Source organism: Brachionichthys hirsutus, chromosome 6 (genome assembly GCF_040956055.1).
Source record: "Brachionichthys hirsutus isolate HB-005 chromosome 6, CSIRO-AGI_Bhir_v1, whole genome shotgun sequence".
Taxonomy (NCBI): domain Eukaryota; kingdom Metazoa; phylum Chordata; class Actinopteri; order Lophiiformes; family Brachionichthyidae; genus Brachionichthys; species Brachionichthys hirsutus.
The window spans coordinates 4,957,062-4,972,853 of NC_090902.1; the positions used below are offsets into that span (position 1 = coordinate 4,957,062).

The 15,792-nt window shown below is 43.9% G+C and overlaps 2 protein-coding genes across 2 annotated transcripts; both read left to right on the forward strand.

Moving 5' to 3' along the window:
- The first annotated feature begins 1,034 nt into the window (after positions 1–1,034).
- On the forward strand, positions 1,035–4,123 carry si:ch73-335m24.2 (protein eva-1 homolog C). The gene is made up of 8 exons (XM_068740637.1): positions 1,035–1,113; positions 1,896–2,101; positions 2,223–2,346; positions 2,569–2,721; positions 2,996–3,139; positions 3,214–3,285; positions 3,367–3,447; positions 3,744–4,123. Exons 1-8 carry the CDS (start codon positions 1,035–1,037, stop codon positions 4,121–4,123), a joined length of 1,239 nt encoding a protein of 412 aa, XP_068596738.1.
- Positions 4,124–5,251: 1,128 nt separating this feature from the next.
- On the forward strand, positions 5,252–15,338 carry ocrl (OCRL inositol polyphosphate-5-phosphatase). Its single transcript, XM_068740299.1, has 24 exons — positions 5,252–5,293; positions 5,815–5,894; positions 7,663–7,754; positions 8,041–8,079; positions 8,442–8,555; positions 8,760–8,954; positions 9,032–9,281; positions 9,361–9,534; positions 9,620–9,721; positions 9,829–9,943; positions 10,416–10,532; positions 10,718–10,899; positions 11,179–11,290; positions 11,530–11,639; positions 11,785–11,920; positions 12,021–12,131; positions 12,271–12,436; positions 12,857–13,092; positions 13,448–13,471; positions 14,268–14,387; positions 14,472–14,556; positions 14,673–14,800; positions 14,912–15,023; positions 15,118–15,338. The coding sequence occupies exons 1-24, from the start codon at positions 5,252–5,254 to the stop codon at positions 15,240–15,242; spliced, it is 2,967 nt and encodes a 988-aa protein (XP_068596400.1). The 3' UTR covers positions 15,243–15,338.
- The last annotated feature ends 454 nt before the right edge of the window (positions 15,339–15,792 follow it).

The window sequence follows — 15,792 nt, forward strand, 5'->3', positions numbered from 1 at the left end:
ACACAAAAAGGAAAAGTAAAACTGACTTTTAGGATGTGCAGTGAAGACAGATTTCCTGAAAATAAATGGCAGTAGTGGAAATGCACAACTCCCCAACGACCTTACAACGACCCGAGAAGCTGGAAGCAACCTCTTGGAAAAAAAAGAGCCGTATCTCCATAAACAGGACAACCCAGTCCAAGACAATGAGTCTTGATTTTGCCATTACACACTTCCGTATACACAAACACACGTGCAAAAACATGCAAGGTCAAGATGTTCTGTAACTAAAACATGCATATTAGCCTCTGCAAGTCTGTAATGGAAAAAATGTCTTTCTTTTGGCCCTCTTACATTAAAATATACAAAATGTAAGCCTTTTATTGATACGTATAAGATATAAGAATTTTATTCGAATACATTTTGGGAAATTGGAGTCATTAGATAGAGAAGATTGATACGGCAATCCTGTTTTCAACGTATTTACCTCGTCCAGGCCAGAGAGGTGCATGTGTGGTTGAGGGTGGCGTAGCAGGGGGCAATAATAATGATGGATAGATGGGTCAAACATAGCAGCTTCATACATAGTGATGCTGCACAGACATGCTCAGAACAGGGTTAAATTCCAACACGTAACTACAAATAGGTTGTTCTTGTGGGCTGATGTTTTTAAGATTTTTGTTTTAATTTGGACTCGCGCTTTGAGTCTTGATGCTAATAACACGGTGGCATTATAATAGTCTTCAGAATCAACAGCAGGAAATCACGAAAACAAGAAACGACTCAAAAATGAAACTCCACCTTTCAATTACATTATTTAATGTTCCTGAGAATAAAAGAGGAAAAGTCATTCCAGGTTAAAGGAACATGGAAACATTCGTTGGCGCTTTTCAAAGCAGTCAATTGTTTTTTTTTGGTACCAGAGGGGTTTGGCTGTTTCCAGTGAAACAATGACATCTTTGACCCACTGACGGCTCTCTCCCATTCAATAGCACAGCAGCTCACTACAGCACGAGCCTCGGATCGTTAGATTTGCACATTGGAAGTGCTCTAAGATGGATTTCGTTCACCTCTTCTTAACTTTTCTTTTATCTCTGAAGGTCCACTTCACACATTCGGCTCCAGATGTTTCTCGTAAGTGCTTTGTCGTTGCCTTTTTGTAGACATAATGAACACGTTGGTTATTTATGCCGCTGTTGATGTCAAAACCGTCCAGAACATCTTCTTACTTTTTCCTGCTCATCATGTTCATATCTGCTGCCGTGACTCACGGAGAATCAGGGTCCTGAACAAATGGCACTAGATACTCCCAAAGCATTAAATAAGCAGGCGTTGCTTCACGTCTGTCAATAACATGATGGATAACAATAACACATGGTAACAGTGATACATAAAGTCAAAGCTGATTTTGTTCTCATTGAGAACATTGCAATGCACCTCCCTGGCTTCAGATTCTGTTTGCCTTTCTTGTGGCCTAATAATAGGTCATTGTGAAGAACGGCCTGGCACTGCCTCTTCAAACCGTCTCTGTGACACACACACGCACATACGCACACGCACACACACAGTCTGGAGACTACGCAAGGGAAGTACACGACTTCACTGACTTCACTTAACTGTTTATGCCTCGCTGAGGTCATAGTCCAAATATTGTCTTGGGGGAGCTACACCCAGTAACCAGGACACCACCCAGTCAACAACCAGTTCCAAGGATAAAGACGAAACTAACTACCTACACCAAGAGCAAACTATGGTTCAAAAGACAACTAAAAAATAAATAGTAACTCTGAAAGCTAAATAAAAATAAATGAGAAAGTGCCTGCTACTTTTCTATGTACTATATCCCTCTATATTCTAATTAGCTTCGCAATCTGCAGAATCATGCGAACTCAGCACCACCACGCGTCCCCTGTCAGCGTATCTCCAGGTCATCTTGAAGAACCACACTGCTCATGCTTGTGAAGGAGACACTCTGGTCATAGAATGTCCCTCGAGGACATCGGCGACCATCCTATCAGCGTTCTACGGACGACTTGTTCCACACCAGCATCTGTGCCCGTCTGCAAACTCAAACAAGACTGCGGCGGAGGACACAGAATGCTCGTCCCCGGTTGCCATCGAGGTATAAAAGCCTCAGTGGGAAGAATGTGACATCAGTGTTTCTCAGGAAGGCGCTGCTTTCTGACTCACGCGGGAGATTAGAGTATAGTCACGACTCACGACGTGATTTCTTGTCCTTGCAGAAGGTGCTGTCAGAGTGTCACGATCGTCAGTCCTGTCATATTCCTGTCATCAGTCCAGTGTTTGGGCAGGATCCATGTCCCCAAACCAGCAAATACCTTCTTGTCTCCTTCAAGTGCAGACCAGGTATTTTGGGTCCTTTATAGTCACTTTGCTGATCATTTAAAATCATCTTTTTCCATCGCATACGCCTCTCTGTGGCAAATCTGTCCAGAACATTTTGAGTGAGAAGACTGACCAGAGTTCTTATAATGTTAAAGGATGTTTTTTTTGTTTTTTAAATTACAATGGCTTCCTTTACGTATGTTCACTACGTAATTAAGAACCTTTGCCTCCTCTGTTTCTCAGAACGCCACCGCACCAGGCTGGTGTGTGAAAATGAGCGTCTGAGGCTGACGTGTAAAAAGGAGGCCGTCCTCTTGATCTACTCCGCCACGTTTGGACACCTGCTCCACAGCAGTCCTCACTGTCCCCAGGAGACATTGTCACATACCGACATGGGTCTGAAAGAGGGCGCTTCACCGTCGTTTAGCTGCAGATATTGGAACAGAGCTAGGATTTCTATAGAGCACAGCAGACAATATCTGATGCTCTGTTACTCTGGTACAATCAGAATCATAGCAAGTTAGATCATGAAAAGAAATGATTCACCGGGTCATTATTATTTTTTTAAATATATTATAATACATTTTATTAATCAGAAACTAAATTTGAGCCTTGTGGTATAATTAAATAAATATCAGTTATTAACTTTATGAAATCGAACATGTTCCAGAGTGTTTGTCACCGTCAGCGCTGAGGAAGGTTTCTCGCCGCTGTCACGGAAGACCAAACTGCTCCATCCGAGCCGATACCCAAACCTTTGGGGACCCCTGCTTCCCCGGCACCAGGAAACACCTGCGAGTGTCCTTCACATGCGGTACGTGATGATCTGGATTTCACTGCTTGTCACTGATCCCACCTCATGAAAAAATAATAAGTTTTTCTCTTCAGTGCCCCAGTATCTTCTTGAAAATGTGGGGCGGGGGCCAGCGGATCCTTTCATGATCTCCGACTACACACATGGTGAGAGTCAGAATGAAACCCCTCAGGTTCTGCTGTAACAAACTTTGACAGGCACCTGAGGCCGTACCGTCTCACCTGCAGGTGGATGGTACACTGGCCCCTCCTACAGGCCTAAAAACGTGCTCCTAACCAACTCTCTGGAGATGATTGAAAAAATTTTGGGTATGTGCACTGATGGCCGTCGACCTCAGCCTCGAGCCGCATGCACGTCATTGTCGTAGATCACATTTAAAGGACCATGAAAGTATTTCCTCGTATTTCACACTACAATACATCTTAGCATGTCACAGCTGATTACAATTAGCCACTAGTTGTGTACTTTTTGTCGTGTACCACACAAATTGATTAATACACATAAAGCAACAGTGTAATATTGACAGGAAATTCAAAAGGATGGACAACGTTTAATTGGGCTTCAGGCAGTACATTAACCTTAAATATAGCTTCATTTCTTCCAGGCTTCCCAGAGCGAGTGGCTCTGTACTTTGTCTCTGGTATCAGCGCTGGCCTGGTTTTCTTGCTCTGCATATTTGGTCTACGCTCCACACTAATGAGGGATGTTAAGGATCTGGTTTCTGAGCTGAGCGATGAACTGAAAGCAACTCACAGACGGCGCAAGGAACTTACGGAGGCTGATGACATCTCGGACACTTCATCCTTCCATCCCCTCACACAACACTACCAAACAGCAGACCTTTACAGTCCCTCCAATTTAACAATAGAGATGGTTGAATGTAACATGGAACAGAGGCGAGAACTGCCCAATGGAGACATGTGGCCACATCCAAACTCTAGTCCCTATGCCATTCAGAAGATAAAAACCTACAATATTTCATAAACCTTGCTTGTATGAGTGAAATTATCTGCTGAAACATCCTGCTACTATAAAATCTAAGTTGTGTTACAGTTTAACCGTGCCAATTCTCCTCTATGTGTCATTGTTCACAGGCATGTGACATAAAGCAATAAAAAGTTAAATACGTGATACTGTTTCTGAACATTGGTCACTTCATATAAAGGGGGCAGAAGCCTAAAAAGGATTTCCTGATCTGTCATTATAATTAGAGTTATTGTTATAGTTTTAGTGTGAGGAAGACAAACCATGCTAAATGTGATAAATCCTCTAAGAATAGGGATTTCATCAAGAATTCTATCGAACAACTAAAAGTCATATATTAGAAATTTTGTTTAGCACTCTCAGCATAATGTTCATTTAATAAAATTGTTAATAAAATTAAAAATAAGGATAGAAAATTCAAAGAAAATTTAATAAAAAGGGACAGAAATATGTAAAGGTAAATAGAAAATGTTACACCGCTCGTGGAAGCTGTACACTCCGCTGCAGAAGGTGGCGCTATGACTCCGTACACTTACCATAAAAAACGAAGAAGATGAAACCGAATCGACGAGGAAATGGGAGGCTGTGTGGTGCGAGTTTTACTTCTACTACGACGAAGGCAAGGCCCAACCCACTCTTCGTCTGATTGGCTATTTTCTGTCGCTTACGGTGAGTCACGAAGTGTTTATTGGTTAGAATTGAAAAGGGGCTACCAGGATAAGCTAATTAATGGTGGAGAACGGCGGGTCACGGTATTGTCATAGTAGTAATTCTGAATTCGCGACAGTAAAACAGGAGCGAGTCCACACAGCTTAACTCGCTAAATCATCCACCATGTAATCTTACAACCCTGCTCTCTGAACAGAAAAGAAACCGGATGTTCCGAGGTTTTGACACAATGGCGCACATTAACCGGGACATTTTGACATCTGGCCGCATCCAGCAGCAGTAACATCTGGCCAACAAGCTAAAGAAGCTGTTAGCATTAGCAGCTGCCAGCCGCACAGCTGTCACCCCGGAAGGCCGTCGCAGCCGCACCGGGTGGGGATTTAACTTTTTCTGGTCCGTGTTTGGACTAAACCAACCAAAAGTCAATGCTAAAAAGCTGCTCATTCCATATAGGTAAGAATGGAGACCTCTTTGGGGATAAGCGCAGAGGAGTGCCTGGCAATATCCTTTTTTGGGGGAAAAAGTGACAGCATTTTTTAAAGTGTGTTTTTCCTTGTTTGTTTTAGCTCGTTTGGCTAACTTTAGCTTTTGAAGCATTTTCTTAGCTAATGTCTGCTCTCGCTAGCACGGAATTAATTGAATGAAATAAGTTACGTGAACCCTAAAGTGTGTTCTAATAGCTAGTTTTATAACTCGTGAGCCATTTAACTGGTTATTTTATAGCGAATGAAACAAACACAATAACTTCAACCGAGAGTCTAACCGTTCCTCGCATTCGGCTGCAACTAACCACTTAATTCACTCGAACGCTTTCTCTTCTGCAGAACATTCCGACTTGCTATTCGCCACATTAATTTGGATTCCACTGTACAGTAACCACAGCTTCTGCTTTCACCCTCACCACACACGCATCTGGATAACACAAGAGGAGAAGCCTGTGTTTGACGCCTCGGGGCTTTTGATGTGTGCAGAAACCTGTCTAATCCTCAGATGCGTTTAAATTCCTTGATTGTGATGCTTACACTGTAAGAGGTCAGGAGCTGAGGGCCGGTCAGAAGGCGCCCATACTACTGTCTCTAATTGAGCGCAGTGGAGAGTTTATGTAAGTATCAGGTAATCTGATATATATTTTTATCAGGTAGTTGATGCTTGCGTGTGTCATGTCTGAACTTTGGCCTATTCAATTCAAAACTATTTTATTTTAGCCTCCAACAACATTACTCGCTGATTTTCCGCATGATATTTCGTTAAGCTGCCAACAGATTTTGATTAAATTTTGCAGAGGGACGAATCTTAGATTGGTGAAGAGTTTAAATATTTGAGGAGGCTAAGGATTACTATTTCTCTCTCTTTAACACTGATTGTGATAGCATAATTTTAACATTAGGTTTATGGGGCTATGTATTTTGTAAAGAGGCGTCGAGGCTTGGCACAGTGTGAAGGATACATTTAAGTACTATATTGATTTTCTTTTCTTCAGCGATTTTCTGGAACTAAATACAAATAGTTCATATGTACTGAAATAAATTAATTGTTGCGTGCAGCGGTGCATTAATGGCTTTAAAGGTTAGAAAGTTAGCTGCAGGACAATGCTGTTATAATTCTGTTCTATGTTACCAGGAATTTCATATGAAATATGGCCACTTCAACATCTGTATTTTGAAAGATGTGATAGAAGCGGGTGTGTTAACTTGTCAGGCTTGTTTGTAGCGGATCGTGTCATGGTGTGGCGTTAGAGGGAGAGGAATGACAGCAGCCAGCTCACTTCACATTATCCAGAATTCCTCCACTTATTCTTGGACTATAATGAGGCTCACATGGGCACTCAAGCTTGATCACCAGCTGACTTTGTAAGGCAACACACGGTTAACTCCTTTCTGACAGGAGGAAAAATGGGGAGAAACTGTGGAGATCAGGTGCTGCTGGGATTGTTGTTAGCATTGGATAAATATATACCTGTGAATATATCAAAACAACTGTAAACAGTAAATTGTATTCTAAAAACTGCATTTTAACTGGTGATTAATTGTAACACATTTATGATTGAGAATTTAATGATCTATGTTGTTCCTTTTAGGCCACCATCATAGCCTCCATCTGACATTTAAGCAGCTTAATAATACTTCCAGTATTCACCCCATGAAGAAGTGCCTTCTCTTCTGCGAGCTTCATTAATAGTTGCCTGGATGGATGTTTGGCTGTTGCTGCCTATTCAGGCTCAACCAATCTGGTTGGGTGCTGTAATGTATGGAGTTTGTCTGGTGATCGTCATGTAGCTTACTTAGCATAGCAGCCGGGTTGTTGTTGATGCAGGGGAACTGTGACTTCCACACATAGTCCAGCAACGCTGATGCAGTCATTTCTTCTCTTCAACGGTTATCTGCCTTATCACGATGTGTAGAGGAAATGTGCAGTGCCCAGAAAGTTCAAGACCCTGGCTCTTTGTCAGCCATTGTTAGAAAGTGAAGGATTAACCGGCCCGCAGTGACCCACTTTGCATTTCAAGCCGTTATGTGCGTTTAATAATCGACGGCTACAGTAACTTCAGCAACAAGAGAAACTAAACGGCGATCAGAGATCAGCCTTCATGGGAGAGGCCTTTGCTTGTGTGCATGCGCTTTTTAGACGGTTGAAAAGCTGATAGATAATTCTACTCTTATACTAATGGCACCTGCATCCATATTGCATCTCAAATGTTCAGTCATTTTCATATTTTCATACTAAATTCTGTGCATAAAAAACAATTTCAACTTCTAGAGAACGGATGTTGAGAAGCAATTTTAGATTTTCTGCATAAAGTGTGTTTTTGCTCATTTATTATAGCATAACTGAGCCGATGCTAAGCTGGACTCTGCACTGTTCTCATTCAGATTGGGTGTTTTGGCCACTCCTGATGCCGTGGTGTCTCGTCCGGTGGCTCAGCTGTCTATACCCATCAATGGATGTTTTGAAATTGTGCCAGGTACGCGAACGTTTTGTCACGTATTGAATTCTGTTAAGCCATTTTTGATGTGACAATTTTAACCAAATGGTCAGGATATTTTAACAAGGCACCTACTGCAAACGTTTCTTTGCATCCTTCCGTTAGATGCTTCGAGTTCATCCAACAAGACATTTTGTAAACTGCCCAACCCGTCGCATTCTGAACTAGATCCTGTTGAAATGATTTATGAAACTTCCGGGTTTACACCCACAGACCTTTGACTTGCATTAGTAGCTTTCAAGCTCTTTTTCCTCTTTCATTTCAGAGGCTGAGGAGGCTTTTCTTATTAACTTCTCAGTAGGGTGTAAGTACTTTTTAAATACTGTATTTGTTTAAAGTCTTTTTCTTTTCTTTCTTTTTACCCGTTTTCAAACCGATGTGAAAGCTTGAATGAAATATTGTGGAAATAAAAACAGAGCAACGCAGCCCTCACACAAACCGTGGAATGTTCTAAAGCGTATGCCTTTAGTCAAATGCCTACGTCCCTTTTCTTAGCAGCAGATGCTGGTCATGAGTAACTGGGGTTCCTTGAAAGAATCCCGGCTTGTCTCGGTGTTAAATCACTCTCCTTTGTCTAGACAGTCTGCATTTCTGATGCATTTGCGCAGCCTCATAAAGTCTCTACATGCATCTAAGTTCACGCGCGCTCTCGGTTTGCTTCTCAAGCCTCTGTTAGGATACGAATCAAAGGAGAAAAAGCACCTGTGCTTCTGTTGGAACTCGAGGATGACGATCGGACTCAGACTTTCCTCGCCCAGGTGAAGAGTGCTCAGCTACAAGGTCAGACTTCACTCGCTGAAGCAAAGCAGTCGGACGATTCATTATTTAGTTGCTCATCTAACATTTATTCACTGAGGGTGGAGTCTGCTTGCAGAGTTCCTTTTGAATTCTCTACATCCCTGAAGCTGTGTTTCCTTCTTCCAGATCCTGTTCGGGCAGGATCGTGTTGTGCTTCATCTGACAATGCTAATTATATTTTCTCAGCTCAATCCAACCTCAAGAAACTCAAAGCAATGGAGCCCCGTGCGCCGGCGGCCGTGAGGGGTCCAGCCCCCATCCCAGCACAGAGAGCGAGCAAGAATGCTAACTCTGTGAACTCTGGAGTCAACCCGCCAAAACCTACCAGTACAGTGTTTCCCAACCACGACAACACTGTGTCCACCAATCAGACCAGTACCGGTAAGTCTTTGTCTTTCAAATTCATTTCTGCTGCTATTATACTGACCTCTCTGCTTTTGTTCTTACCGTTTCTGAAGCCACAGCTCAGTTACTTGCGTCAGATTTTGGCTTTGAAGAAAACTTCAACCGCACACTCAAAGTGGAGGAAAAGAAGAACCATCAGAACCGCATGGTGGCTTCTCGGGAGCCTCCTCCTGTCCCTCCTCTACCTCCTCGTAAAACCTCGTTTCCTCCGTCCCATCCTCCACCTCCTCCACCGGTCCCTAAAGACAGAGTTTCCTCCTTACAGGCCACAGACGACTCCTTCTCAAACAGCACCGAACCAGAGTAAGTGAACCACTGGAAGCGCGGGAAACTGATATTCCACGGCCGAATGCTCAGCAGCCCACACTTTATCCCGTTCCAGTAGTTTCGTGTCTGGATTTAGCCGCGTGGACAGGCCGGCGTCTTGGTGCGAGAGCCCCACCAGCAACAGCATGAGACAGGCCTTTTTGTCCAGCCAGGCAGGACAAAGAGAATACCTCATCAAACAGCGCTTGTCTAAGAAGGAGAGCGAATATGTGGACATCGAGACGTTCAAGTGAGAGGAGCCTTTTGTTTTACCTTTTAGCTATTGTGTTGCGTTTAGCCAGCCCGTTTATAAAGGCTGCCGTTTGTCTCTGTAGGATTTTCGCTGGAACGTGGAACGTGAACGGCCAGTCTCCAGACACCGGCCTTGAACCGTGGCTGTGCTGCGACGCAGAACCGCCTGATATTTATGCTCTGGGGTCCGTGAGAAGTGTTCTTAACGGGCCTTTCTGACAGTGAACTCGTGTGTGGTCCTCGGCCCTTGTTTCAATGCATCGGTTATTCTGACTTTGTTTCATGACTCTAGCTTTCAAGAATTGGACCTGAGCACCGAGGCGTTCTTCTACATGGACTCATCCAAGGAGCAGTTGTGGGTGGAAGCTGTGGAGAGGAGTTTGCACCCAAAAGCCAAGTACAAGCGGGTTAGTAGAGGAAGCCGTTACTGATTTGATTCCCGGATCATCCTTCTCATAAGTCATTCTCCCCAGACGAGGGTTATGGTTACTGTCAGAAAAATGCAATGTAGCACCGAGGGTTGGCAGTTAACTGCCACCCTGACGACCAAAATAACTTTACATACCGGTACTGATGAGGTTAGTGACCATTGTCGAGTCAAATAATGTCCACCAGCTATCGTCAATTATGTGTTCATGACCGCATGCAATGGGATTCCAACCCCGACGGCGTTCTATTCCTGCCTTTATACAATCCGTCGTCTGTTGCGTCGCTTCACGGCGAAGCCGAAGTGAACAGCAACTGAAAGCCTTTGTTTCTCCAGAATGCCGTGAACATTCAGCGGCTACGACTTGACAACGATTACTGTGTTTATTTATATATCACGCCAGACAAAAGCCACCGACCTGAATTTGTTTTTCTTTTTTTCCCTGAACACAGGTTCGGATAATACGACTAGTTGGAATGATGCTTGTGGTTTTTGTCAAGAAAGCACACAAGACTCACATAAAAGAAGTGGCTGCAGAGCATGTGGGGACGGGAATCATGGGGAAAATGGTTTGTTCACACTAAAAGAGGTCAACTGTAAAACGCAAACTTGTGCTTTTCAATTCACTAATGCTACTTCCCTTTGCATACCTTATTGTTACTAATTAAAATAGGGGGGGGGGGGGGGGGGCATTAGAAAGGTCAAACTAACGGCCGATTGTTTTTTGTTTTTTTATGTTTGTTCATGCTTGTAGGGAAACAAAGGAGGCGTGGCCGTGAGGTTCGTCTTCCACAACACGAGCATCTGCATCGTCAACTCCCATCTAGCAGCGCACGTAGAAGACTTCGAGCGACGCAACCAGGACTATAAAGATATATGTGCCCGCATGACCTTCCACTTACTGGACCACCCTCCTCTCACTATCGTCAAGCATGAGTGAGTCACCCATATCCAGATTGAGAACGTGGCTCTGGATTAATGTGGAAAGACTGACTCGCCAATTTATGATTTTATCATCCGATTAAGGTTTTTTGTTTGTTGTAAATTTTAACTGAACTTTTATGTTTTTATTGCGTTTTTGTTGATTTTCCGCATTCTGATCCACAAAATTGGATTCATCACTTTAAAAAAAAATCCTATTATTTAATTTGAATCTGTAATTTAAGGACACGGGTTGGAGATTTAGTGTCGTGACTGCGTCCGTTCATGTTTCAGTGTCGTTATCTGGCTTGGGGATTTGAACTATCGTCTGTTCATGTACGATGTCTCTGAGGTCAAACAGCTCCTGGTGAAGAATGAGCTAAAAAGGCTTCAGGAATTTGATCAGGTAAGAAACTAACGCGAGTCAGTGTTTGCTGTGCACTGCTGACGGCTCAGTAGCATTAGTAATGCTTTGGTGGTTGTATTTTACAAATCTTTCTAGCTCACCTAATTATTATTTCTTGATAGTTAAAGTTTGAGCATAAACTGTATTCCCTGTAAGATATGGCGCAGGTTCATTTATACCTGGAATTCTCAGATTTTCGTGATTACAAAAACCAAATGGTGTCACTTCTTTGGGTGCAGCTGAACATCCAAAGGCAAACAAAGAGAGCCTTCGCAGACTTCATGGAGGGAGAGATCCACTTCATCCCCACGTATAAATTTGACACCAAAACAGATCGATGGGATTCAAGGTAAAATATATATATTTTTTTATATAGCTATAAAGGAAGCCCTTTTGAAGTTTTTCATTCTATTCCTGTCGCCGCGGCAGTATTGAACGTGTCCCTGGTGTCTCAGCCTTTTTGTTATCTCTGAAACTGTGGCGTTGTCCTGCAGCGGGAAGTGCCGAGTCCCGGCTTGGTGTGACAGGATATTGTGGAGAGGTAACAATGTGGAGCAGCGCGTATATCGGAGTCACATGGAGCTGCAAACCAGTGACCACAAGCCTGTCAGCTCTGTCTTCAGTGTTGGGGTTAGAATCTACGTCACGCATGCGACATAAATTTAGTCAATAAGGATGGCCGATGCACTAAATACATTTTCTTTCAACCATCGTTGGGTTTGTTGAGCAGGTTAAGGTGGTGAATGAGGAGCGCCACAAAAAGGTGTTTGAGGAGATTGTTCGGGGGATGGACAGAATGGAGAATGATTTCCTTCCATCGGTCACTCTGAGCAGAAGAGAGGTGAAGCTCAAGTCCTCGCTTACACTAAATACTGATGATGCTTTTGAAGGAAGTGCTGATTTTGTCATTTATCCTTTAATCTTTCTGGATGAGGTGACAGAGTCTGTAATTAATGTGCAACTCTTTCCCTGTCCTGCAGTTTACATTTGAGAACGTGAAATTCCGGCAGCTTCAGAAGGAACGCTTCCTAATCACGAATGACGGGCAGGTCCCCTGTCACTTCGCCTTCATCCCCAAACTAAATGACACTCAGTATTGCAAGTCTTGGCTCCGTGCCGAGCCCAGCGACGGATTCTTGGAGCCGAGTAAGTCCTTTTATGTTCCCCACCTTTTTTTTCTTTTTTTACTGCCCTTATTCCTTGATTATTGGATTTACAATACGAGTTTATCCAAGTTTATGACTGGAAATACGTTATTTTGAATTTAATGCATCCATTTTTCCTTCTACTCTGTTTTGAGTGTAGAATTGTTCTCATCGGTTTGTTCCATAAATCCTGTCGATGTTTAATTAGGCAGTAAAGAATGAATGAATGGCTACGGCTTGTAACAGTAGATAACAGTAAGGTGAGGCATAGCTAATGATTACTGAATATTTCCTCTCATACCGCCATTCATTTCGTTTTTAGCATCCCTTATAGGTGGCAATAAAATGTAAAAAGCAGAGGATCTCATCAGAGATCCTCTGAACGTTTCCTTGCAAACCTCTTCATGAATCTTCTGAACAGACGAGACCCTGGAGATTTACCTGGAGGTGTACGTCAGTAAAGACTCCGTCACGCTGCTGAACTCTGGAGAGGACGCCATAGAGGATATTCTGGTGCTCCATCTGGACCGTGGGAAGGACTACTTCATCACCATCTCTGGAAAGTACCTACCCAGCTGCTTTGGCACCTCTCTGGAGACGCTGTGCCGCATGAAGAAGCCCATCAGAGAGATCCCCATCACCAAGCTCATCGACCTGGTGAGGGAAAGCTGATATACGCTTCTGAATAGGGAGGATCACACCAGTTCAAAATGCTAGGATCATTCAGCAGAGACATATTATTCCTGTCTGAGGACTGTCTGCCTTACTGTAGTTTGACTTTGGGATTTAGTAGTGCTATCATTCCGCACCTCTTTATTTCTATTTTTTAATTTCAACTGTTCTACTCTCCCTTCTTGCCAGATTGTACCTGATCTGTGATTTATGCTGCTCTCCTGATTCTGTGTTTATGCCTACCACTTCTACCTACCTTCTTCCTCTGTTGCCCTTCATCGCCTCTCCTTGCCTTGCTCACTCCTTTCCAACTCTGGTGCTGGGCTGACTTCTTGCTCAGGGAGAGGACAGCTACACGGAAAAGGTAAAATATCAACACCCCGTTAATGCGTAACCTTAAGACTGGTTGTCCAATCACAGACGAGACTGAGCCAGCGTGGTTACATGGGGCGACTCATTAAAGCTCCCTGGGCTCATTGAGGACTGGGCGCACCAGTGCAATGAAACTGAGACGCACACACACACACCACCAACGCTGAATCACATTTCACAGCAGGTCATCCTCGCCGCAGAGATCCCGTATTTGCATGATTAAAACTAATGAGAAGACGTATTGGCGTCTGTGGAGCTCCTCTGAAGCCAAACGACGGAGTCTTCTCTTCCAGTTCAAAAATTGCGACTGATCAGTAAAACTGAATATTTGCACGAGGAAACGGATGCATTTAATTTGGAATTCAAAGTGGATCATATTTCATTATAAGTGTTGCCGTTTATTTGTCAGATGTTACCGATTAAGTCTTGAATTCGCTTCCGGAAGCCTGAACACGCTGCAGAGGTCCACAGTTAACGTTTTGGATGTTACTTAATGTCAGAATGTCTACGTTCGGTGTGATTCAGTTTAGTATCGTCCCTGTTAACGCCAGAGTCCAATTTCCCTCGCATTTATGTGCGGCCTGCTCTTTGTTGGTATTTTTGGATGTTTCGCCTGTGAGCATTTGGGATTCATTCCCAGAAACAGACCCCGGAGGTAAATCCAACCTGGGCTGTCTGTTCCTAATCACATAGTATGGAAATAATAACCAAGAATTTCAAATCATTTTCTGTGCAACGTATAAAAATGGAAAATACTGATTGCTGTAAACCAAAGTGACTGTCATCAGGAAAAGATGAGGGTGAACTTCCTGACGGTGGATGGTGCGAGCACTGATGACAAACCTCTGAAGATCCCCAAGGAAGTGTGGATTCTTGTCAACCATCTCTTCACCAAGTCCTGCGATCAGGTGAGATCCCCCGGCGCATAAAGCGCTCGTATATCGGTAGGTAATGTTTAAGATGTTCCACATTTACCTCTGAATGTGTTCCAGGAGGACTTGTTCCAGACTCCGGGCCTCCAGGAGGAGCTGCAAAACATCATCGACTGCCTGGACACCAGCATCCCAGATTCCATCTGTATCCTTGAATCTAGACCCACGTAGATGAGAAGCATTAAAACGCATCGACCCTGTCGTGGTGCCGAGGCGACGTCCGTCTGAAACGGCCCCGTTCTTCCCTGACTCTTCTTGTAGCCGGTTGTAACCACTCAGTGGCCGAGGTTCTGTTGATCTTCTTGGAGGCTTTGCCGGAGCCGGTGATGTGTTACGAACTCTACCAGCGGTGCCTGGACTGCTCCAACGACAGCCGCCTCTGCAAACAGGTAAATCTCTACATCGGGTACGGGAAGACGATGCGCCGCTATAAATGGTTCATAACTTTTAATAAATCGAGGTTCATATTATACGCTAATCGTTAATCTACTTCATGACAGTTGATCTCCCAGCTGCCCCGGGCTCATCGCAACGTGTTTCGCTACTTGATGGCCTTTCTAAAGGAGCTACTGAAACACTCGCACAACAACAACCTGACGGCGAGCCTCATAGGTATGAAGCCTAAGCCGAAGCCTCAGCTCTGACAGACGTTGCTGGTGACACGGCAGTAGGAGCGAATGCTAATCGTCTCCCTCTTGTGTTTTAGCGACACTTTTCGCCAGCCTGCTTATCCGACCTCCTCCCAAACTGGTGCGCAAGCAGACGCCACAAGACCGGCAGAAAGCCATCGACTTCATTTTGGGATTCCTAATGGCGGCGGACGAGGAGTAACCGAGGTCACTCACCATGCCGGGGGGGGGGGGTTGTTTCCTAACCCGGCTGATGACGGCAGTGAACCTGTAGGACACGATTCATTTGGCATTTTGTATTTTGTGGTCTATGGAGACGGGTGCAGTTTCTTTTTTTTTTTTTTTTTTTTGCACCACATTTCCCATAAACTCGTGACCGATGGCGTCTCCAGGTGATTGACAGGATGACTGCTCGCTGCATTTGGGAGAGGTTTGAACTGAGCTGTGCACTTTCTGATGAAGTAGGCCTTCTACCTGCAGATTAGAGTTCTGTTCCTCAGTCGACGCTCCTTGTCGAATGCCTTCACGCCAAAATACCCACGAAAGCACTGAATGTGAAAACGCTACGTAGCCGTAGACGCTAACGGAAAGACTCCATTACACTAAAGACAAGCAAATCGCTGAAGTTTAAGTAGACGACTGAATACTTGTATGTGGTTTAAAAGCAGTAGATGGTTTTAAATTGAATAACTGTGGAAATATATATCTGTGTAAGAATGAATATGCTTAACATTAACCGCGACAATCATCCG

Coding starts and splice junctions, on each gene's coding strand:
- ocrl (XM_068740299.1), top strand. CDS start 5,252: ATGGAGACCTCTTTGGGGATAAGCGCAGAGGAGTGCCTGGCA. Junction 7,755..8,040: donor ATGTTTTGAAATTGTGCCAG/GTACGCGAACGT, acceptor CTTTCATTTCAG/AGGCTGAGGAGGCTTTTCTT. Junction 12,437..12,856: donor CGACGGATTCTTGGAGCCGA/GTAAGTCCTTTT, acceptor TCTTCTGAACAG/ACGAGACCCTGGAGATTTAC.
- si:ch73-335m24.2 (XM_068740637.1), top strand. CDS start 1,035: ATGGATTTCGTTCACCTCTTCTTAACTTTTCTTTTATCTCTGAAGGTC. Junction 2,347..2,568: donor CTCCTTCAAGTGCAGACCAG/GTATTTTGGGTC, acceptor TCTGTTTCTCAG/AACGCCACCGCACCAGGCTG. Junction 3,448..3,743: donor GATGATTGAAAAAATTTTGG/GTATGTGCACTG, acceptor CATTTCTTCCAG/GCTTCCCAGAGCGAGTGGCT.